General features: G+C 43.7%; 1 protein-coding gene across 1 annotated transcript in view; it reads right to left on the reverse strand.

The window, feature by feature from the left end:
- CACNA1S (calcium voltage-gated channel subunit alpha1 S) overlaps positions 1 to 25,833 on the reverse strand; it is a 1,092,054-nt gene that overhangs the window by 232,841 nt on the left and 833,380 nt on the right. Inside the window, 1 exon segment of the mRNA XM_040424151.1 lies at positions 18,752 to 18,853. Within this exon segment, the coding sequence (XP_040280085.1) occupies positions 18,752 to 18,853 (102 nt within the window).

A 25,833-nucleotide genomic window follows, 5' to 3' on the forward strand; every position in this document is an offset into this window, starting at 1 on the left:
GAGGAAGAGGAAGAGTTGTGGTCACCATCACCACCAGAAACAGCCTTGTCAATATCGCTTGCCGAACCTGCGGCAACGCTGCAAGAGGAGTATGAGGAAGAAGAGTCAGAGGAGGAATGTGGCTTTGAGGAGGAGGAAGACCAACCACAGCACGCATCCCAGGGTGCTCGTTGTTGTCACCTATCTGGGACCCGTGGTGTTGTACGTGGCTGGGGTGAAGAACAGACCGTCAATGACATCAGTGAGGACAAGGAACGGGAAATGAGTAGCTCGGCATCCAACCTTGTGCAAATGGGGTCTTTCATGCTGTCATGTCTGTTGAGGGACCCTCGTATAAAAAGGATGAAGGAGAATGACCTGTACTGGGTGGCCACGCTACTAGACCCCCGGTATAAGCAGAAAGTGGCGGAAATGTTACCAAATTACCGAAAGTCAGAAAGGATGCAGCAGTTAAAAACAAAACTAAAAAATATGCTTTACACAGCTTATATGTCACGACTGCTATCCCAGCAGCAGTCGTGTCGCACCAGACATTATAAGGGGGATGTCACAGCACAACGGAAATCTAACAGGGGAAGAGGTGAAAGTAATCCTCCTCCTACCACGACCACGGCGGCAAGGACAGGACGCTTTACAGATGTGTTGTTGATGGAGGACATGCAGAGCTTTTTCAGTCCTACACATCGCCACAGCCCTTCGGGATCCAGCCTTAGAGAACGACTCGACCGACAGGTAGCAGACTACCTCGCCTTAACTGCAGATATCGACACTCTGAGGAGCGATGAACCCCTTGACTACTGGGTGTGCAGGCTTGACCTGTGGCCTGAGCTATCCCAGTTTGCGATAGAATTTCTGGCCTGCCCCGCTTCAAGTGTCCTGTCAGAAAGGACCTTCAGTGCAGCAGGAGGCATTGTCACTGACAAATGAAGTTACCTCGGTCAAAAAAGTGTTGATTACCTCACCTTCATTAAGATGAATGAGGCATGGATCCCGAAGGGACTGACAGTGGAGGATACGTTTGACTAACAAAAGGCCTGATGACATGCCTTGGCCTCAAAATAGTCCCCACGCTGCTGTATTTAATGTCTGCATACCGTATGACTTTCGTGAATTCTCACCCACCAACTAGGGTTCAAGCCGCAATGTTTTAGTCACCTTTCTGCCTTGAAAACATAAATTTTTCTGGCCGCTGCTACAACAGCGGCTGCAACAATAACATTATTTTTCAGGCATGTGTACATGCCTAATTTTTCTGGCCTCTGGTGCTGCACTTTGGCTGCAAAAAACAAAACAAAACAAAACAAAAGAAGGCACATACAAGTGTCAATTCCCCTTTGTGATTGTTACCTTGTTGTGGTGAAGGGGCTTGCGTATCACAATGAAGCCATCATCACCTCTATGAGTGTGTTGGCAATGTTGCCACACCCCAGATGATAAGGCCGTTGCTTCATTATGATCAGACCAAAGCGATCGGCTGGATAATTTTTCATAGAAAAAACTTAAATTTACTATTTTTATTTTTTTATTTGTATGGGTGGTTTTTAATACATAAAATAAAAAATCATAATAAAGTCTCTTAATAGTCTATTAGAAATAATGCAGAAAATTTAAAAAAATCCCCATCAATTCCAATACAAAGCAAGTACAAAGCTCAAACTCAATTATTCCAGGATGTCGTAATGGTTCGTTAATTCGACAATGGTTAATCAATTCGACACACGTCCCCACATAGGGGACGTAACAGGGATTAAACTGATTAACTACTAGTTAAGACACCACTCATATAGGGTGTCACAGCAAATTGCTCCGTGCACGCGCAGTGCCCCAACTTGGGAGTAAGAGGACCGACCAAGCTGCTTTTTCCATCTTCCGGTTCCTAAAATCAATTCAGTTTGGTGTATCAGAGTTTGGTCTGTCACTGTGAAGGCAGTCGAAGGTACCCGGCCTAAGTTTTTTTTTCACAAAAGGCAATCCCACCCTGATATGGGACGTAACAGGGATTAAACTGATGAGAATAGTACTACAGAAAATACCACTCATATCGGGGTGAGAGTAAATTGCACGGCGCAGACGCAGTGACCGTGGCGTGGATTCAAACAAAGGGGAGGGAGCCAGCGTTATTTTAACCATCTCCCCGTTCGAAAAATCTATTTAATAAATGGACCCCAGATTGGGACGTAACAGGGATTAAACTGATGAGAAGAGAGAACTACAGAAAAATACCACTCATATCGGGTGTGAGAGTAAATTGCACGGCGCAGACGCAGTGACCGTGGCGTGGATTCAAACAAAGGGGAGGGAGCCAGCATTTTTTTAACCATCTCCCTGTTCGAAAAATCTATTTAATAAATGGACCCCAGATTGGGGACCATACAGGGATTAAACTGATGAGAATAGTACTACAGTAAATACCACTCACGGGTGTGACAGTAAATTGCACGGGGCAGACGCAGTGACCGTGGCGTGGATTCAAACAAAGGGAAGGGAGCCAGCGTTTTTTTAACCATCTCCCTGTTCGAAAAATCAATTCAATTCACCTTTCGGGGCCCCTTGGTGTTGTACGTGGCTGTGTGGAGGAAGAAACCTTCAATGACATCGACGGGACATGGCTAGCTTGGTATTCAACCTTGTGCAAATGGGAAGTTTGCGGTTGGGCAAATGGACTGTTTGCGGTTGTTTGCGGTGCATTAAAAGGGGAGTTTGGTCTGTCAATGTCTGTGAAGCGGGCGTAACCCTTACACTACCTGATCGATACAACATCATACCTGATCGTATACACAGACTGGATGTTTTAAACCACGTTGTTCAAAAAAAATTTGGATTGTTAGGTGATTTATGCCCTTTATGGATTAAAATCCAACTCTGCGTCAACTATGTATTTTCCATGGGAGTTTTGCCATGGATCCCCCTCCGCATGCCACAGTCAGGTGTTAGTCCCCTTGAAACAACTTTTCCATCACTACTGTGGCTAGAAAGAGTCCCTGTGGGTATTAAAATTTGCCTGCCTATTGAAGTCTATGGCGGTTCGCCCGTTCGCGAACATTTGCAGAAATTCACTTTCGCCGTTCGCGAATGGAAAATTTTATGTTCGCGACATCTCTAACTAACACCTCGACTGTGGCATGCCGGAGGGGGATCCATGGCAAAACTCCTATAGAAAATTACGTAGTTGACGCAGAGTGTGGTAAGTTGAATTCGCAATGCGATTAATATAACCTGCATTAATCGCAATGCGATTACAACTTAGATCTGAGTTCCTAATGGTTGTATTGCTAGAATTGATGAATATAGCACTATATTCTCAATCTTCATTATATTCTAGCAATACAACCATTAGAACCCAGCTCTAAGTTGAATTCGAAATGCGATTAATATAACCTGTATTAATCGCATGCGATTGCAAGTTAGTCAAATTTGTGACACTGCAGCTTCCGAATGAATCTTAGATGGATGCTGTCCTTGCTTTTTGATAGAGGTGGGAGGGTCTGGGAGGGAGGGTATGCTGATTGGCTGGAATGTGTCTGCTGACTGTGAGGTACAGGGTCAAAGTTTGCTCAATGATTATGTATAGGGGGCGGACCGAACATCGCATATGTTCGCCCGCCGCGGCGAACGCGAACATGCGATGTTCGCCGGCGAATAGTTCAGGACATCTCTAATGATAAGCTTAATATATAAAAGAGCTGCAGACAACAAACCCAGACCAAATGGGAGGCCTCATGTAGTAGAGATGAGTATTGCAAATAAATTCTTTAGTACTCTGTTTATTTACCCAATGATTATGCAGATGTGCGATAAGCTAGTAGTAGCAACAGATTATCTAGCTGACCAAATATTGGATGTGTTAGGTCTTGTAAATCAAACTAACGATGTACAATCTCAGTTAATCATAGTCACTAACCAGCATACTTTAGTTCTGGATTATCTCACTGCCAGGGAAGGAGGAATGTGTCAAGTGATAGGACCAACCTGCTGTCATTACATAGATCCACATGGTAACCTCCAGATAAAGGCAGGTATTAAAAATATGAAGGAAATAAGACATAAGTGGTTGGATGAACATAGTGCGGATAAAGATTCTTGTTGGTCAGACACTTTCTCTTTCTTGAACCCAGCAAATTGATTCAAAAATATTGGTGGATGGCTTGTGGCATAGTGCAGGGGATAATACAGATTTAGTTGATTATTGCATTTATTTACATTGTGATTAAGCTCACATTAATGTGCTTGAGTAAAGTGTGTAACAAAACCAGTAGTAGGAGAGATTATTAAAATGTATGAGATTATCCCTCATTCAGGTACAGATATGCAGAATCTGGGAAATCAGCAGCAAAGGGAAATGCCGGCTGAAGTATGTGTACCTGTTGCCTGCAATGAGTGAAAATCTCAAAATGGGGGAATTGTGAGGGATTGCACCTTCATTTGTATCCTGGGTGCCATTTTACTTTGCTGGTTTATTTTAGGTCAGAATTGAGAATTGCTGAGCCGTGTATTTGAGACAAACAAAGTTAATTACTTATTAGTTCTCAGAACTATGTGTGCCTGATGTTCTCGGAGTGCAACTGGTACTAGATACTTTTCAAGGATGAATAATTGAAGGATAAGATAAGTTTTTTTGTAATCAAATGTGCTTGACTTGAAAGCATCAAAAATAAGTTTTATTATTAATCATGTGATGCTTACGTAAAATGACGATATCTTTGTTTGGCTTGAGTGCTACAAAAAGGGTATAAATATTTTGTATCCACCCAATAAAGATGAGAGAGATCATTCTGATACAACCTTGAGCCTGTGTCATTTATCTCTCCCGAGTATCTTCTTACTTTTATCTGATTTGGACCCCAGCAGATCATAGAAGTAGGGGTTTTTCCCTAACAAACAGTAACTTTATAAGGGTAAGAATGATAATAGTACATACATGCAGTGTACTGAAAATGCAGCAGTATTGCAATAACCAGAGATCCTGCAACAATCTTAAAGGGGTTCTACAGTTTGTTTTAACTGATGATCTATCCTCTGGATAGATAATCAGCTTCTGATCGGCGGGGGTCTGACACCTGGGACTGGGACTGGGACTGGGACTGGGACTGGGACTGGGACTGGGACTGGGACTGGGACCCCCCCCCCCCCCCCCGATCAGCTGTTTGAGAAGCTCTCCTCTCTGTACCTCTCTCTGAGGTAAACTAGTATGCCCAGGCCCTAAACTAGGGTTGTTTGCCATGGGAAGTGATGGTGCTGGTGGCATGGAAGAGCTAGATCTGTGCTGATCCGTAGACACAGATCTAGGCACGAATTCTAAGTTTGAGGGTTCATAGCTCCCTGAAGGAGAAGATATTGGTGTGCTAGGAACTTCAGGAGCCACAGTCCAATCACTCTCAATAGTATCAGGAAGGTCAGTTGGAATATCGGCCAAGGACTAGGAGAATCGCAGGCTGAACAATCATTGGAGATATCTGTGCCATCAATCTGAGGTATAGGTAATCATGATTTCTATGCCAAGTTCTATCCTTCCGTCCGTCTTTTATCTTGTAGACTGGTATCCCAGGCAGTTGATCCACCACTGTAAAGAGTTCACTCCGCCATCTATCGCCAGCTTATGTTTTGCAGATGCTCCAAATTCCGTAGCAGAACATGGTCACCAGGGCTCAATTCTCGGTATCTTACCCGAAGATCAAATCTCCTTTTATTTCCTTCATTCACTTTGGCTGCATTCTCCTCAGCCAGCTGATAAGCACTCTTAAGCTTTCTTTCAAACGTGCCACATATTGGTAATGATTTGATGACTGATACCATCGGTGGAGACCCCCAACAAGATGTCAATAGGTAGCCTAGCTCTCTTCCAAACATCCTGTGCTCTCGTGCCTTGTACTATTATAGGCATGCACCATAGCTTCCACTTTTCGACTCCAGGAACAATTATCGTCAATTCGTAAAGTACAAAATTGCAAGTCTGTTAAATCTTTCAGGAAGGGCATCTCCCTGGATGGTAAGGCGTCGTCCGGCTTTTGCGGATGTTCAACAACTGAAGAAACCTTTGATCAGGTTACTCTCAAAATCCGGCCTTGATCAGAATGCAACCGATGTGGTAGGCCATAATGGATGAATACTTTTCCCAAAGCACTCTTGCAACGGTAACTGCTTTTTGATCCTTAGTCGGGAAGGCTTGAGCATATCGTGTAAAGTGGTCAGTCACCACCAATACATTTCCAAATCCTCTGGAATCGTTGTCAATACAGAGGAAGTCTATGCAGACAAGATCCATAGGGCTGCTCGAACAGGGATAGTCTTCCTCTGCAAACATCTGCAACAGCACTTACACAGCGAGTCACGGTATCTCTCATTTTGGGCCAGTAGAATCGGTCTTGTATTAGGCCATAAGTCTTCTCAGGTCCCAGATGACCATGATAATCATGCAGACTTCGGAAAATCATTTTCTGAAAGCAACTCGGGATAACTAACTGGCGCCTTCCAGGATGATCATGATACAAACCACACGATAAAGTAGGCCCTTGTCTATTTCAAACTTCTCCCAATCTGTAGAAATTGACTGCACTCAGATGGTAGAGATGTTTTAACATTTCTCTATCTTGAGAACTCACTGCTTGATAAAGAGGTCCAATTAAAGGATCAGTCTTTTGACTCCAGATCATTCGCTTTGAAGATATAGAGCAACTTCAAAGGATCCTAAAGTGGCAGGGTATGCAAACATGTCTGGTACAGCTTTGGGACCTCCTCCAAAAGAGTCAATAAGTCGAGTTTCAGAAAAGGCTACTCGGTCTACAACTACAGCAGCCATGGCACACAAAGCTCCTACTCCTGGACTTGGTACTTTTTCCCATTCATCTACTGCTTCTAGACTAGGTAAGCCAGGCCGTCTTGATAGAGCATCTGCCCCAATGTTTTTAGGCCCTGGTTTATACTTGAGTGTGAATTGGTAGTTGGATAAAGCTGCCAACCAGCGATGTCCTGTATAAGTAGTCATGTAATTTATCAACAATAGCCCACTTGAGCGCCAAAAACTCCAATTTATGCAATGGATAATTTTTCTCGCTGGGGGAAAGACTTTGACTCATGAAAGCTATGGGTTGTAACCCAGCTGGGTATTCTTGGTGCAACACGCCACCTAATCCTTCAAGGCTCGCATCTACATGTATACATGGCATCTGTGCATCAACATAGGCCAGAACAGGAGCTTCTGTCAATTTCTTCTTCAACGACTTAAAGGCTTCTTCACAAGCCAAAGTCCACCTATTTCCAAAAAGGCTTTTAGAAGAACATTTCTTCTTTCCCACATCTCCTACATCACTTTTCAACAGGTTGAGGAGGGCTCGAGCAATTTTTGAATATCCTTCCACAAATCGTCGATAGAATCTGCAGAACCTCAAAAGGATTGTAATTCCGTAATATTTTGCGATCGGGGCCAATTCACCACAGCTTCAATCTCATCAGGATTAGTAGCAACTCCTTCAACAGAAACAATATGACCTACATAGGTGACCGAGGATCTACAAAACTTGTATTTGTCAACCGACAACTTCAGCCCCTATTCTTTTAAGCGTTGAAGTACTCTCATGAGTCGTTCTTCATGTTCTTCCGTCTTTCCAAACACAATAATGTCATCAAGATATACAAGACATTCCCAAGGCACTAAATCACCTAACACTCTTTCCATTAACCTCTGGAACTTTGCTGGCGCTCCTCTTATACCTTGTGGCATGCGAGTGAACTGATATAAATCCAAAGGACATATGAAGGCTATGTTTTCCTGATCCTCAGATGCCATTGGAACTTGATAGTATCCAGCTTAGGTCCAACAATTTGAACCAACAGTTCCCATTTAGAGCTTCCAAAGCTTATTCAATTCTCGGCAGTGTATACTGATCAGGTAGGGTTCTTTGGTTCAGAGTTCTGTAATCCACACATAGGCAAATTGCTCCAGATTTTTTTCTTACCACCACAATTGGTGAGGCATAGGGACTTTTACTATCCACGATGATCCCTTGATCTTTCATTTGCTGTAGAGTTTGTCTTAACTCATCAACATCCTTTGGAGCAACTCTCCATGGTCACTCCCGGAAGGGAGTAGAATCAGTCAATCGGAAAGTGTGTTGAGCACTCTTAGCACAACCTACATCTGCATCATCCATGGAGAATACTTCAGATAATTCTGCCAACTTCTGTGTCAATCGCTGATTCCACGCCTCTGATAAATGTGGATCACTCAAATCAAGATTGAGATTAGGGATTGCATCTCTGATTTGAATCCTGCACACTTCAGCATATGGATTTACTCCAAGCACAGGGTAGCAGCAGGCCACATTCTGGTATGGTCCAATTACAATCGGGTGCGGTGAACAATTCCTCACTGTCACACACGTGGATAACTCCACTTTATTCCTCCAGTCCTTTCTCTCCGGGATCACCATCCAGCCATTCTGGTTAATCATTTCTTCAAGGGTTTCCAAGGGGACATAACTCCCCCCTTCAAGCAAGTCAGGAGCAATGCTGGAGGCTACTCCCAGAACTCTCTCTCCGCCGGCAGGAACTTCCATGTTTCTCTCACCAATATGATATACCGTTACTTGTGTAAGGGGCTTACGGTAGTACAGTGAAGAGCCCTGGGAAAGCAGGGAATGAGTGCAGTCGGTTGTGGTGTGCCAAAACCGAGGATGAGGTAGGCCTGAGAAAGAAGAGGGCCTACCCAAGGAAAAGATATGGAAGAAATGAGTTGTAAATGAGTGGAGTGGTGGGAGGGTCAAAAGCTCAGACCTCAAATGATGCAGGAGCCAGGTAAGGTGAGTGCCCTAAATAGGCTGGAGGCGGACCTCAGCCCCTCCCACAAATCCAGGCAAATTGCCTTAATACATGTCGATAGACAGCAGACAGGGTGTCACAAAGTTCTCGGAGATCATAGGATATATTCACCGGCTGAACTGCAGGGTTCCAATCTCCTCCAAGAAACTTCTGAAAAGCATGATGCACTGCGGAACAATTAGTGCCAAGTATCACAGGAGCTGCACTGGAATCCCCTGTGTCAGGACAGACGAGGGCTGTAATCTTCATAGGAGTGACACTGATCTTCTAGTTCAGGAATAGCTAAAACTACTTCTAAGCTCGAATCCACAGGATATGATTCTGAATTAAGACCCCATAATTCCATTCGCACCGTAGATTGAAGAGGTATACCCCCCAGATACTTTTTATAGAACGAACGGTAGATCCGGGTCACTTGAGATCCTGTATCAAGCAGGGCAGAAGTGGCATAGAAACATAGAATGTGTCAGCAGATAAGAACCATTTGACCCATCTAGTCTGCCAAATATACTGAATACTATGAATAGCCCCTGGCCCTATCTTATATGAAGGATGGCCTTATGCCTATCCCATGCATGCTTAAACTCCTTCACTGTATTTGCAGCTATCACTTCTGCAGGAAGGCTATTCCATGCATCCACTACTCTCTCAGTAAAGTAATACTTCCTGATATTACTTTTAAACCTTTGCCCCTCTAATTTAAAACGATGTCCTCTTGTAGAAGTTTTTCTTCTTTTAAATATTCTCTCCTCTTTTACCTTGTTGATTCCCTTTATGTATTTAAAAGTTTCTATCATATCCCCTCTGTCTCGTCTTTCTTCCAAGCTATACATGTTAAGGTCCTTTAATCTTTCCTGCTAAGTTTTGTCCTGCAATCCATGTACTAGTTTAGTAGCTCTTCTCTGAACTCTCTCCAAAGTATCATGACCATGGACGGTGACTTTGACAACGGACTTGGAGCCCAGGATAGCGCCTCTGACCTTTGAATCGCCTATCTTCCCTCTGTGTCGTCGGTTCTGAATAGGAAAGGCAACACTATGCTCTATTTCCTCAATGTCCACCTGACACTGTTTTGCAGAATGGCCCGTCTGACCACACCTATAACATGCTCTAGCATCCTTCCTCCACCGAGTGGCAGTAGGTGGAGACGCAGACTGGCTAGGTTCAAAACGCTCCGCTAGTTTGTTCTTGTTTTAATTAGAAGGAACATCTTCTTTAGGGAGGCTTTTCACTTTCTTAGGGGTGCAAAAATTAATGTCAGCTTCTTGTTTCTTCACTAACTTCATTAACTCAGAAAATGGGAGAACTTTGTCAGATAGTAGGACCTTGAGAACTTGGGCAAGAGGATAATGAGGTTGTAACCCTTTCACCAATTGACTGGTTTCACTGATACGCTGCCTCTTGCCTTCTTCAGAGCAAGGCCATTCCTTCAGGCATTGGAGAGTATGATCTTTCCATATTTCAAAGTTTTCCTCCCCTTGTGGTACTGGAACATTACCAAAAAATACCTTTAGTTTCTTGTAGTGAGTGGCCTGCAGGCCCTGAGCTAACATTTCAGTCAACTTGGCTAAAGTGTTAATCGCACTGTCACTAGGTGAGCTGTCAGCACTAGCCATACTGGGGGAATAAATGGCTGACCAGGGTTCTTCCTTTACCTGAACCAGTGGGGTAACAGGAGGTGAGTAATCACATGTAGCAGCTAATGGGTGCTGCCCCTCTGAGCCATATCGCTTCTCCATATCAATGACTATTCCCACTTCTTTATCTCAGTGTCTCCAAATGTAGCCCTATTTTTTGGGGGTGGGGGGTGGTATGAGTAATTTTCCACCCAATACAGACTCTGGCGCTGACCTGTGTGTATAATGGGACCTAGAGCTTTCGCTGAATGGAAGAGTGGGAACATAAGTAAAAGTATATCAGTGCCTCCACCCAGGTTAGAGCCTCTGTATTACAGGGAGGATCTCTTCCTGGGATTTACATATGAAGTATAGTTAGCAGCCTTAAAGATTACTGTCCTAATCTCACAGTCTGAAGAACACATATAGATACCATATAAGGTTATAATAGTAAAAGAATGATAATAGTACATACATGCAGTGTACTGAGAACGCAGCAGTATTGCAATAACCAGAGATCCTGCAACAATCTTAAGTTATATACCCGTATATATATATATATATATATATATATATATATATACACTGCTCAAAAAAATAAAGGGAAAACAAAAATAACACATCCTAGATCTGAGTTAATTAAATATTCTTCTGAAATACTTTGTTCTTTACATAGTTGAATGTGCTGACAACAAAATCACACAAAAATTAAAAATGGAAATCCAATTTTTCAACCCATGGAGGTCTGGATTTGGAGTCACACTCAAAATTAAAGTGAAAAAACACACTACAGGCTGATCCAACTTTGATGTAATGTCCTTAAAACAAGTCAAAATGAGGCTCAGTAGTGTGTGTGACCTCCACATGCCTGTATGACCTCCCTACAACGCCTGTGCATGCTCCTGATGAGGTGGCATCTGCCAACTCCTGGACAGTCTGTGGTGCAACGTGAAGTTGGTGAATAGAGCGAGACATGATGTCCCAGATGTGCTCAATTGGATTCAGGTCTGGGGAACGGGCGGGCCAGTCCATAGCATCAATGCCTTCGTCTTGCAGGAACTGCTGACCCACTTTAGCCACATGAGGTCTAGCATTGTCTTGCATTAGGAGGAACCCAGGGCCAACCGCACCAGCATATGGTCTCACAAGGGGTCTGAGGATCTCATCTCGGTACCTAATGGCAGTCAGGCTACCTCTGGCGAGCACATGGAGGGCTGTGCGGCCCTCCAAAGAAATGCCACCCCACACCATTACTGACCCAATGCCAAACCGGTCATGCTGGAGGATGTTGCAGGCAGCAGAACGTTCTCCACGGCGTCTCAAGACTCTGTCACGTCTGTCACATGTGCTCAGTGTGAACCTGCTTTCATCTGTGAAGAGCACAGGGCGCCAGTGGCGAATTTGCCAATCTTGGTGTTCTCTGGCAAATGCCAAACGTCCTGCACGGTGTTGGGCTGTAAGCACAACCCCCACCTGTGGACGTCGGGCCCTCATATCACCCTCATGGAGTCTGTTTCTGACCGTTTGAGCAGATACATGCACATTTGTGGCCTGCTGGAGGTCATTTTGCAGGGCTCTGGCAGTGCTTTTCCTGTTCCTCCTTGCACAAAGGCGGAGGTAGCGGTCCTGCTGCTGGGTTGTTGCCCTCCTACGGCCTCCTCCACGTCTCCTGATGTACTGGCCTGTCTCCTGGTAGCGCCTCCATGCTCTGGACACTACGCTGACAGACACAGCAAACCTTCTTGCCACAGCTCGCATTGATGTGCCATCCTGGATAAGCTGCACTACCTGAGCCACTTGTGTGGGTTGTAGACGCCGTCTCATGCTACCACTAGAGTGAAAGCACCGGCAGCATTCAAAAGTGACCAAAACATCAGCCAGGAAGCATAGGAACTCAGAAGTGGTCTGTGATCACCACCTGCAGAACCACTCCTTTATTGGGGGTGTCTTGCCAATTGCCTATAATTTCCACCTGTTGTCTATCTCATTTGCACAACAGCATGTGAAATTGATTGTCACTCAGTGTTGCTTCCTAAGTGGACAGTTTGATTTCACAGAAGTGTGATTGACTTGGAGTTACATTGTGTTGTTTAAGTGTTCCCTTTATTTTTTTGAGCAGTGTATATATACACAGGGTGGGCCATTTATATGGATACACCTTAATAAAATGGGAATGCTCGGACCTGACACCCATAATGTGGTGGTGCACCATCTTGCTGGAAAAACTCAGGGAACGTGCCAGCTAGATGAACAGTTTCCTGGAAAGTGGATTGGTCGTCGTGGGCCAGTTGAATGGCCCCCAAGGTCTCCCGATCTGACCCCCTTAGACTTTTATCTTTGGGGTCATCTGAAGGCAATTGTCTATGCCGTGAAGATACGAGATGTGCAGCACCTGAAACCACGGATACTGGAAGCCTGTGCTAGCATTTCTCCTGCGGTGTTGCTATCAGTGTGTGAGGAGTGGGAGAAGAGGGTTGCATTGACAATCCAACACAATGGGCAGCACATTGAACACATTTTATAAGTGGTTAGAAACTTGTAAATAACTCATGAAAGAATAAAGTTATGTTAAAACCAAGCACACCATTGTTTTTCTTGTGAAATTCCCAATAAGTTTGATGTGTCACATGACCCTCTTCCTATTGAAAAAACAAAAGTTGGATTCAAAATGGCCGACTTCAAAATGGCCACCATGGTCACCACGCATCTTTTAAAGTTTCCTCCCTCACATATACTAATGTGCCACAAACAGGAAGTTAATATCACCAACAATTCCCATTTTATTAAGGTGTATCCATATAAATGGCCCAACCTGTATATATATATATATATATATATATACACAGTACAGACCAAAAGTTTGGACACACCTTCTCATTCAAAGAGTTTTCTTTATTTTCATGACTATGAAGGCATGAAAACTATGAATTAACACATGTGGAATTATATACATAACAAACAAGTGTGAAACAACTGAAAATATGTAATATTCTAGGTTCTTCAAAGTAGCCACCTTTTGCTTTGATTACTGCTTTACACACTCTTGGCATTCTCTTGATGAGCTTCAAGAGGTAGTCCCCTGAAATGGTCTTCCAACAGTCTTGAAGGAGTTCCCAGAGATGCTTAGCACTTGTTGGCCCTTTTGCCTTCACTCTGCGGTCCAGCTCACCCCAAACCATCTCGATTGGGTTCAGGTCTGGTGACTGTGGAGGCCAGGTCATCTGGAGCAGCACCCCATCACTCTCCTTCATGGTCAAATAGCCCTTACTTTCAAAGTTTTCCCAATTTTTCGGCTGACTGACTGACCTTCATTTCTTAAAGTAATGATGGCCACTCGTTTTTCTTTACTTAGCTGCTTTTTTCTTGCCATAATACAAATTCTAACAGTCTATTGAGTAGGACTATCAGCTGTGTATCCACCTGAATTCTCCTCAACACAACTGATGGTCCCAACCCCATTTATAAGGCAAGAAATCCCACTTATTAAACCTGACAGGGCACACCTGTGAAGTGAAAACCATTTCAGGGGACTACCTCTTGAAGCTCATCAAGAGAATGCCAAGAGTGTGCAAAGCAGTAATCAAAGCAAAAGGTGGCTACTTTGAAGAACCTAGAATATGACATATTTTCAGTTGTTTCACACTTGTTTGTTATGTATATAATTCCACATGTGTTAATTCATAGTTTTGATGCCTTCAGTGTGAATCTCCAATTTTCATAGTCATGAAAATAAAGAAAACTCTTTGAATGAGAAGGTGTGTTCAAACTTTTGGTCTGTACTGTATATATATATATATATATATATATATATATATATATATATATAATATAAAAAATAATATATATATATATATATATATATATACACACACTGCTCAAAAAAATAAAGGGAACACTTAAACAACACAATGTAACTCCAAGTCAATCACACTTCTGTGAAATCAAACTGTCCACTTAGGAAGCAACACTGAGTGACAATTAATTTCACATGCTGTTGTGCAAATGGGATAGACAACAGGTGGAAATTATAGGCAATTAGCAAGACACCCCCAATAAAGGAGTGGTTCTGCAGGTGGTGACCTGACCACTTCTCAGTTCCTATGCTTCCTGGCTGATGTTTTAGTCACTTTTGAATGCTGCCGGTGCTTTCACTCTAGTGGTAGCATGAGACGGAGTCTACAACCCACACAAGTGGCTCAGGTAGTGCAGCTTATCCAGGATGGCACATCAATGCGAGCTGTGGCAAGAAGGTTTGCTGTGTCTGTCAGCGTAGTGTCCAGAGCATGGAGGCGCTACCAGGAGACAGGCCAGTACATCAGGAGACGTGGAGGAGGCCGTAGGAGGGCAACAACCCAGCAGCAGGACCGCTACCTCCGCCTTTGTGCAAGGAGGAACAGGAGGAGCACTGCCAGAGCCCTGCAAAATGACCTCCAGCAGGCCACAAATGTGCATGTGTCTGCTCAAACGGTCAGAAACAGACTCCATGAGGGTGATATGAGGGCCCGACGTCCACAGGTGGGGGTTGTGCTTACAGCCCAACACCGTGCAGGACGTTTGGCATTTGCCAGAAAACACCAAGATTGGCAAATTCACCACTGGCGCCCTGTGCTCTTCACAGATGAAAGCAGGTTCACACTGAGCACATGGGACAGACGTGACAGAGTCTGGAGATGCCGTGGAGAACGTTCTGCTGCCTGCAACATCCTCCAGCATGACCGGTTTGGCATTGGGTCAGTAATGGTGTGGGGTGGCATTTCTTTGGAGGGCCGCACAGCCCTCCATGTGCTCGCCAGAGGTAGCCTGACTGCCATTAGGTACCGAGATGAGATCCTCAGACCCCTTGTGAGACCATATGCTGGTGCGGTTGGCCCTGGGTTCCTCCTAATGCAAGACAATGCTAGACCTCATGTGGCTGGAGTGTGTCAGCAGTTCCTGCAAGACGAAGGCATTGATGCTATGGACTGGCCCGCCCGTTCCCCAGACCTGAATCCAATTGAGCACATCTGGGACATCACGTCTCGCTCTATCCACCAATGTCACGTTGCACCACAGACTGTCCAGGAGTTGGCAGATCCTTTAGTCCAGGTCTGGGAGGAGATCCCGCAGGAGACCGTCTGCCACCTCATCAGGAGCATGCACAGGCATTGTAGGGAGGTCATACAGGCACGTGGAGGCCACACACACTACTGAGCTTCATTTTGCCTTGTTTTAAGGACATTACATCAAAGTTGGATCAGCCTGTAGTGTGTTTTTCCACTTTAATTTTGAGGGTGACTCCAAATCCAGACCTCCATGGGTTAAAAATTTTGATTTCCATTTTTTTTTTTTTTGTGTTATTTTGTTGTCAGCACATTCAACTATGTAAAGAACAAAGTATTTCAGAAGAATATTTCATTAATTCAGATCTAGGATGTGTTATTTTTGTGTTCCCTTTATTTTCTTGAGCAGTGTATATATAAAGAGTCCTGTGCACGATACCTCCAGACAACAGAAGAGATGATCCAAGTACAGGGGCCCCTGTGGATGACTGTAGATCCAGGAATCTTTCAGATGACAAACAGCCGATCAGAAGAAGACGATAAATGATGATGAAAGGTTTTCTTCCAGGTAGCAACCAGGGCAGCAGCAACAGTAGTAGATGCAGGCCTGACTACCCTAACACTGAGTCCTTAACCTGCCAACTAATCTACCAGTGCAACCGGGCCTCTAACTATCTAGTTGGCCGTCAGAAGCCTAACCTATCACTGCCCTGAACTATATACTGATCCCTAACTACAATTACTAGCTAGATTCTGTGAATATATAAGTAACACAGAGCAGAACTACCTGCTCTGTGTGAGGGAGACAGAAAGATGCAGGTGGCAATCTATTCTTATATACTCCAGCCTCACTAGCTGATCTTAAGGATGTAGATACTCAAAGCCCTGCTTATCTATTCCTCCTAGTTATAAAGATTACACATGCTACTAGCCTAAGGCTCCATTAACTTCCCCATTTCTCCTTTCCGTTCTCCGGCTCCATTGAGGAGCAGGAAAACGGAAAGGACGGATTCTGCAGATAACTGAGACCTAACTGAGCGTAATGTAGCCTAAAGATCCCATAGACTATAATGGGGTCAGTTCGGTGTCAGATCTAACTGAGCGTAACGGAGCCTAAAGACCCCATAGACTATAGTGGGGTCAGACTTTCGTCTCCGCTCAAAAATCATATTCTGAGCGGACACCGAACTGACCCCATTATAGTCTATGGGGTCTTTAGGCTCCATTACGCTCAGTTAGGTCTCAGTTATCTGCAGAATCCGTCCTTTCCGTTCTCCTGCTCCACAACGTAGCCGGAGAACGGAAAGGAGAAATGGTGATGTGAAAGGAGCCTTAGACTTCTGGAGACATACAATGTCTACTTTCTGCAGCTCTGTCCCTCATGGCTCTGACTCACTGTGTTTACAAAACAAACCTTGCACTGAATCTCTGGGGTTTCTGAAGCAAAGCAGCAGGGGCAAAGAGGCCAAACACACTACATCTCATCAGTATTAGCAGTTCCCTACATTACCTTTATCTTTATATACTGTTTGAATGATATTAAGATGTTCACATATGCTAAAAAAAAAACTTTACATGAGACATACATTATACACTGCCTGTCAAAAAAAAAAGTTGCCACCGGGATTTAACTAAGAAAATAGTTATGATCCTCCTATTGGATAATTACTGCATGGCCGATTATCTTTCAGCTGGCAATAAGTTATTTAACCCCAACTGGTGCAATGAGTTGCTTCTCATTTCTTAAACAAACATGTTGAAAGACACATCTAGTGGTCGTGGAAAAGATGTTAGTCTGTTTGACAGGGTCAAATCATTGGCATGCATCAAGCAGAGAAAACATCTAAGGAGATTTCAGAAACTACTAAAATTGAGTTAAGAACTGTCCAACGGATTATTTAAAACTGGAAGGATAGTGGGGACCCATAGTATTCGAGAAAGAAATGTGGCAGGAAAAAAATCCTGAATGGTCGTGATCAGCGATTACTTAAACGTTTGGTGAAATCAAATCGAAGAAAAACAACAGTAGAACTCAGGGCTATGTTTAATAGTGAAAGTAAGAGTTTTTCCACATGCACAATGCGATGGGAACTCAAGGGATTGGGACTGAACAGCTGTGTAGCCGTAAGAAAACCACTAATCAGTGAGGCTAACCAGAAAAAAAGGCTTCAATTTGCGATTGGACTGTGGTCTGATGAGTCAAGATTTACCCTGTTACAGAGTGATGGGCGCATCAGGGTAAGAAGAGAGGCAGATGAAGTGATGCAACCATCATGCCTAGTGCCTACTGTACAAGCCTGTGGGGGCAGTGCTATGATCTGGGGTTGCTGCAGTTGGTCAGGTCTAGGTTCAGCAACAGTATGTGCTCCAAGAATGAGGTCAGATGACTACCTGAACATACTGAATGATGAGGTTATTCCATCAATGGATTTTTTTCTTCCCTGATGGCACGGGCATATTCCAAGATGACAATGCCAGGATTCATTGGGCTCAAATTGTGAAAGAGTGGTTTAGGGAGCATGAGACATCATTTTCACACATGGATTGGCCACCACAGAGTCAGTCCAGACCTTAACCCCATTGAGAATCTTTGGGATGTGCTGGAGAAGGCTTTGCGTAGCAGTCAGACTCTACCATCATCAATGCAAGATCTTGGTGAAAAATTAATGCAACGCTGGATGGGAATAAATCTTGTGACATTGCAGAAACTTATCGATACAATGCCACAGCGAATGCGTGCCGTAATCAAATCTAAAGACCGTCCAACGAAATATTAGAGTGTGTGACTTTTTTTTGGTGGCAACTTTTTTTTTGGGCAGGCAGTGTATAATAGTTTAAAGAGGTTGTCCCACAAAAAATATTCTACAGTTTTCAAACCAGCTCCTGGATCTGAATACTTTTGTAATTGCATGTAATTTAGCATAGCCAATGAGTTATTCAATAAAATTAATCTGTATAGTGCCACTTGTTGTTTTTTTTTTTTCTTATTTCTTTGACCTGCTCACTCAGAAGGTCGCACATGCTCAGTTTCATCCTTCAACTGCCTCCTGACCTGTGATAGGGAGAGCTAAGACACGCCGCTTAGCTGCAGCAGAAAATACATTCCCCTTGAGCTTCCAGCTTGATATAAATCTAGCAGAGCAATGAATGGGCAGATATTTGGATCCATGTGAGGTAGAGGGCTGGTTCTAGCTTTGTTAGAAAGAGATTGTCATGTACTATATGATGTCGGATTTTCATTTTTCACATTAGTCTTGGGATAACCCCTTTAAGTATACTTGCCTCCAATTGGTGGGATCACCTGGTCCAGCAGCTTCATGCTTGTTCTTTTCCAAATCTTCTTTATAATCATTCGCAGCTCTTCATTGCTCTGTTCAAAGTTACCTAAAATGAATGTGAGGCCAAATTAGCCAAATAAAATAAGTATCTGTTTTCACAGACCATGTGCCTATTGTTCAACCTGTCCTTTTTCTTGAATGATACACTTGTACACTATGTAAAATGTTTAGTAGCTTTGTTCCTTATGTTCTAATTATTGCTTCACCCAATAAAAAAATATTACAAAAAACAACAAACAAAATAAATAAATATTGAAGATCTCAATCCCCTTCTGGGTTGTCCATGTTTGGGATCCTTTCAGTCTGACCCCCCCATGTCACGAACTTGAAGAGGGAAGCATGTTTACCTGTTCCCCACCGATGGGTTCCATCTCCTTCAGTCTCCTGTTGCCATTGGCATGCTATGGTCCCTATTGTCAATTTCCAATGTGCAGGGGTGGTGGGTGTGCCGCTGCAGCCAATGACTTGCCACAGTGGTGATGCATCCGCCATGCATCACATCAGTGAGTCACATGACACAAGGGGAACACATCACTGCTACGGATAGTCATTAGCTACAGCAGCACACGTGATCCCCTTTATACCGGATGTTGATACGCGGGACTGGAGTACATCAGTGGCAGTGGGGGACTGAAGAAGTTGGAACACAGGGAGCAGGTATGTATGTTTCCCTCCAAGTTTTATCCGCGCTATACCCCAGAATTTTAGTACACTCATGTCGCCCTGATGGGAATATGTGACAAGCCTGGAGATAGTAGTGTCTTTAGTATTAATGGCACTCAGGTGACTTAATATCCTTCTTCTCAGTTCCTGGGTTGTGTTACCCACATATAACAGGGTAACAGGTGCAGGAGGTGGTGTACATTATACCACTATTTATGTTGTTAAAAACCTCTCAAACGTCATATTCATGTCCATCTGTGGGGTTTCTGAACTTTCTAATCTTAGTTAGATATTTACAAAATGTACTCCCTTGCAGGAGAACAAGACTTTAACATCAGATCTTAACTACTGTAAGTGGTTTTTGTTCTTGTTTGACAGTTAAATGACTATGAACCAAAAAGTCCTTTATATTACATCCCCTCAGGTAAGTGAGACTAGGGTGCGGAGTTGGCACTTCCTTCAGGTCAGCATCAGAAGTAAGTACTGTATGTGCCAATGCCTTTTTAAGATGTTGTTCATCAGCTGGTTATGGCTGTCATACGTACGAATACATCTAATTATTTTTCCTTCTTTTTATCCTTTCTGTTGTTAGGATGGTCTCTCTCTTCTCCTCTTAGCTCTTTTAAAGTCCCTTTTCAATGGCTTAGGGGGTAGCCCCTATCTCTAAATCTGTTATGGACGTTTCCGCATTCTTTTCACAATTCTCTTTTTATTGATAAAAAAGTAAGCATAACATAGTATGGCAATGGCATAGTGCTGAACATTTGGTGTGCACCCTAACAAAACAACAGTTATGCTGTATCTATGCTTACCCTCAATGAAAGGAACATAGCTGCTTCATATGAGGGAAAGGTGCCTATGGATGTGCCAAAAAAACAACAACAAAAAAAACATACAGAGATAGGGGGAAAGAGAAAGGGGTGGGGGGGGGAGGGGAATAGGGTATCGGTTGAGACTAGTTATTGTGACTCGTGTATAACTTGATGGTGTTGCTGAAACTGTAACTACATAGTGTCTCTATTAGAGGGGGATCTAGTATATATAGATAAAATCCAGACCAACTTCCAATCCTGATGCCCTCGGAGCTCCCTAAAGGAGTCTGTAGCAAACCAGCACAAGCGCAAATATTAATCAGGTGGTAAAGCTTCTGTAAGTCTTCCATGGTTCCCAAGTTTTCAGAAATTTGGCTCGAGTGTAAGTTTCCCAATGCGCCAGCTCTTTAATTCGATAGAGCTGTCCACTTTGTCAAGCCACTGTGTTAGTGTGGGGGGACTCGTGTCCCTCCATACTAGTGATATAAGGAGACGCGCTGCTGTGATAAGCATGGTAGGAAGGTTATGGTTAGTTGGGGTGAGGCTAGGACACCACAGGAGTACAAGTTGTGGAGTTAGGGTAATATTTGTGAAACACACCTGGTTGATAATGCTTTCCACATTCGACCAAAATGGTTGGATAAATAGATACGTTCACCAGAGATGTGGGACAGATGTGGTCTGTCCCACATCATCAGTGTAACGGTCACGTACACACACACACAGGGGGGAGGGAAGTGACCACTGCGCTCCACCCTTACCCCTGGCTCTGCCTACTTGCCTCGCGTGTCCTAATGACAGGGGACAACTGGACGGCAATCCCTAACTTGGAATAAGTGCAGGGATGACAGACAGACAAACAACAGGACGTGAACGGACCGAGTCAATACCAGAAAAGCTACAAAGTACAAATGGAGCAAGCAGAGAATTGTCAGGAGAAGCCGGGGTCATAAATACCAGGAGAGACGTGAAGTACCAAAGGAGTCAGCCGAGGATAGTCAGGAGGAGGCCGGGGTCAGAATACCAGGAGAGCAGCAAAGTACACAAGGAGCAGGCAGAGGATCGTCAGGAATTCAGCAGGAGGTAAGTACGCCAGGAAAGACCAAATCACAGGTGGAACCTAAATTAACAGGCAACCTGTGGCCAGCAGGCTGCCTGTATTTATAGTGGGGAGTGAGGGTCATGTGACGTGGCCAGCGTCACATGACCGACAGACCAACCAGTCGAGCACCGAGTGATCAGTTTGGCGCTCAAGGCAGACTTAGGAGCAGGGAGCCACCCAGCTAGTAAAGCCGCCCTGGGAACGAGGTAAAACACAGATCCTCGTTCCCGAAGCTAAGCAGCAGGTCGGCGGCTAATGGTGGACCGAGTGCACCTTCGGAACCCCGTTACAGTCAGCAGGAGTCTGGGATCTCTGCATTTACCATATGGAGGAATGGTTAGCAAGTTAGCAATTTGTACAAATTCTCCTGTATCGTGATGCACCTAGCAAAACCATGGGAGTGTGTGAGAATAAAGGCCTTTTCAGGCTAAGTTAACATAAGTCCTAGGTCTGTCTCCCACTCATCTAAAAAATATAAATTCAGGAGGTTCATGGACAGGAGAGAGTGGTATACAAGAGAGAGAAGATGCCTGGAGTAGGTTGGTGATGAGATGTGCCACGACTGTGTTCAGGAGGGATCATATGAAATGGATAGTTTCCTCACATCCCTGTGAAAGCTTAGGAGGTGGAGGAAAGGGGGAGAGGATACATGAAGGAGGGGGAGAATCCTATTCCATTCTAGAGCTCCATTAGCAGAGGTTGCCTTTTTCAGAGGGATGTCTGATAGTAGAGCCGACACCCCAGATGGTTCTATGATTTGAGGGTGTAGGTATTATTGTAAGAGGTTTATAGGCATATTGGGTTGTGGAAAACTGAGAATAATGTCTATATAGATGGAGGACCACACAGACAAGGTGCCTTTAAGAAAATGGGCGTGGCCCTACAGGCTTAAGGAGTAGGGGCGGATACCCCCCCAAGAATAAGTTTGTCCTGAGAGGAGAGTAAGTGTCGCTCCATGGTGGAGCAGAGGGTTGGGGAGGTGTATAGGCGTAAGAGCAATTCTCCTGCCCACCTGCCCTTTGTCTTGTAGTAAAAGTAGAGGTCTGAAAGTCCAAAACCCCCAAACCTCTTCTCTCTGGTAAGGAGAGAGTAAGCAATCCTGGGAGAGACTGCGCCCCAGAGGAAGGAGGAGAAGAGCCTGCTGACTTGGGTGAAGAAAGAGACTATGATCAAAATTGGAACTATTGGTAGTAAATACAGGAATTTATGGACTATGTACGTTTTTAAGAAATTCTTTCGACCAATCCAGGAAATAAAAGTGATCTTAATAGATTTCAGTTGCGTTCTAACAGTTTGTAAAAGAGGGGCATAGTTTAGGTCATAGAGCTCACCGAGATCATCTGTAAGTTGTACGCTGAGATAACTAATGTTTTTCTGTGCCCAGGAAAAGGGGGAATTATGATTCAGGTTAAATATTAAAGGGGTTGTCCGGGCTTTTACTATTGATGACCTATCCTCAGGATAGGTCATCAATATCAGATTGGCTGTTTATGGTCTTGGCTATAGACAGCAGCAGAGGACAGGATGAGAGAAAGGAGACGGCACGTGCACAATGCACACTCCATCTCCTCATACAGCTGATCGGCGGGGGTGTCGGTGTCCTGAGGATAGTAAAAGCCTGGAAAACCTCTTTAAGTGCTCCAGACTTATTATAGTCAATTTTAAAATTAGAGATGTAGCCAAATTCTTTAAATATCAACATCAGTCTGGGGAAGGCTACCTAAGGATTGGAGGTCATTATCAAAAGGTCATCGGCAAACGACACGGTTTTACGAGTATGGTGGCCAATCGTTTCTGCACTATTTTTGGAATACCTCACCTGTAGTGCAGTTCCCCTGTGCAAAGATGTACTGACCTACCTGGATACCACTTTTTAGATGGGTTGGATGCCAACTTGACTAAAAGGTTGTTCGTGGCTTGCGGTATATGTCAGTGGGAAGGTGGCCACCAGAGACCTTAACTATTTTCAAGTCCAGAAAGTAGATTTCTTGGGGGTGTATTTCGTAAGTGAAATGCATACCTATATCATTACAGTTGAGTTTACATACAAAATCCAGAAAGGTGTGATGATCCCCCTCCTAAAATATCATCAATAAATCATCCCAAGAAAAAGTATGTGGCTAGGGAATTATGAATGAACTTCTGTGACTATCTGGTCCTCCCACCATCCAAGAAATAAGTTAGCATGTCCCTTTTGTTTGGTGGTAATATTTACCATTAACACCTTGCCGACTCTGGACGAGAATGCTTGTCCTAAATGGCCGGTACTTAACGCCTTAGGGTGAGCATTCTCGCCCTAGGGTTAACCGGCTGCCCCACATGCGCTGCCGTGATCAGCTGCATGTGTCTGTCAGCATCGGTGAAAACACTGATGTCAGCGGATTAACCCCCTGTATGCTGCGGTCACGCTGACCATTTAATACCGGCGGTTTGCAGCAGCTTGTACATCACCATCGGGTCCCTGCGCTGCAGTGACTGGGACCCAATGGTTGCTATAGCAGCCCCGATGCCTTGCACAGGCATCAGGACTGCCAGCAATGGAAACCCAGGAGATCCATCCCCAGGGCTGGGTCTCCTAGGCAACTGTCAGCGTCTTACATTGTAAGACATTGACAGTTCAATACAGCACAAATACAGATGTATTGTGCTGTATTGAAACAGGGATCAGGCCCTGAAATGTTAAAGTACCATAGTGGGACAAAATAAAAATAAAAGTGTTTTTTAATAAAAAATTAAAGGTTTCAAGTTAAAAAATAAAAACAAAAAGCGCCATTTCCCATAATCAATCCATGTACAATACTATAAATAAAATAGACATATTGGGTATTGCCACATCCGTACCAACTGGCTCTACAAAAAATGTGTCACATAATCTACCCTGTCAGATGAACGCAGTAAAAAAAGAAAAACTGGCAAAATAGCCATTTTTAGTCACATTGCCTTACAGAAAAGTGTATTAGTGAGTGATAAAAACGTTCTAAGTACCCCAAAATGGTACCAATGTAAACGTCAACTCGTCGCAAAAACAGAGCCCTCACACAAGACGATTGGACAAAAAATATGGCTTTAAGAAAATGGCAACACAAAAACAGGATTTTTTCAAAAATACTTTTATTGTGTAATATATGTCTGTTACAACTGGCTCTATCAAAGTATCACATTATCTACCCCATCAGGCGAATGCTGTAAAAAAATAAAAATTAAAAACTGTCAAAATAACCATTTTTCATCACCTTGCCTTACAAAAAGCGTAATAGCGAGTGATCAAAAAGTACTATGTACCCAAGATGGTACTAATAAAAATGTCAACTCATCCCACACAAAAGGCGCCCAACACAAGAAAAAAACCCAGAAAAAAACAAAAAAAAACATATATGGCTCTCAGAATGTGGCGACAAAAAACATGATTTTGTTTTTCAAAAATGCTTTGTGTAAAAGTGGTAAGACATAAAAAATACTATATAAAATTGGAATCTCTGTAATCGTACTGACCAGCAGAATAAATATGATGTGTCATTTTTTCCGCATGGTGTTCGCTGCAATAACAAAACAAGACATCCTGCTTCACATAAAAGCCAAATAAAAAAATCTAATAAAAAAATTGATCAACTAGAACCAATGATGATACAGTCCTGATCAAAAGTTTAAGACCACTTGAAAAATCATATTTAGCATGGCTAGATCTTAACAAGGTTCCAAGTAGAGCTTCAACATGCAACAAGAAGAAATGGGAGTGAGACAAAACATTTTTTGAGCATTCAATTTAATGAAAACAACGAATAAACTGAAACAGGCTGTTTTTCAGATAATCAAAAGTTTAGGACCACACCTCCAAAAAAAACGGAACCCCCAAAACAGAAATCCAACTTCCAAACATGAACTCAGTAGCTCCGCCGTTATTGTTTATCACTTCAAAAATTTGTTTTGGCATGCTTGATGCAAGTGTTTCCATGAGGTGAGTGGGAACATTTCTCCAAGTGGTGAAGATGGCCGCACGAAGGCCATCTACTGTCTGGAACTTTTGTCCATTTTTGTAAACTTCCCTTGCCATCCATCCCCAATGGTTCTCAAGTGGATTTAGATCAGGAGAACACGCAGGATGGGCCAAAAGAGTGATGTTATTCTCCTGGAAGAAGTCCCTTGTCTTGCGGGCATTGTGTACTGTAGCGTTATCCTGTTGAAAAACCCAGTCGTTACCACACAGACGAGGGTCCTCAGTCATGAGGAATGCTCTCTGCAACATCTGGACATAGCCAGCGGCCGTTTGATGCCCCTGCACTTCCTGAAGCTCCATTGTTCCACTGAAGGAAAAAGCACCCCAGGCCATTATGGCGCCCACTCCACTGTGGCGGCGTAGAAAACATCTCATGTGGGATCTGCTTGTCATGTCAGTGAACGTGGAAACCATCTGGACCATCAAGGTAAAAAAAAATCTCAGCAGAGAATAAA

Source organism: Bufo bufo, chromosome 3 (assembly GCF_905171765.1).
Source record: "Bufo bufo chromosome 3, aBufBuf1.1, whole genome shotgun sequence".
In the NCBI taxonomy this organism is placed as follows: Eukaryota; Metazoa; Chordata; class Amphibia; order Anura; family Bufonidae; genus Bufo; species Bufo bufo.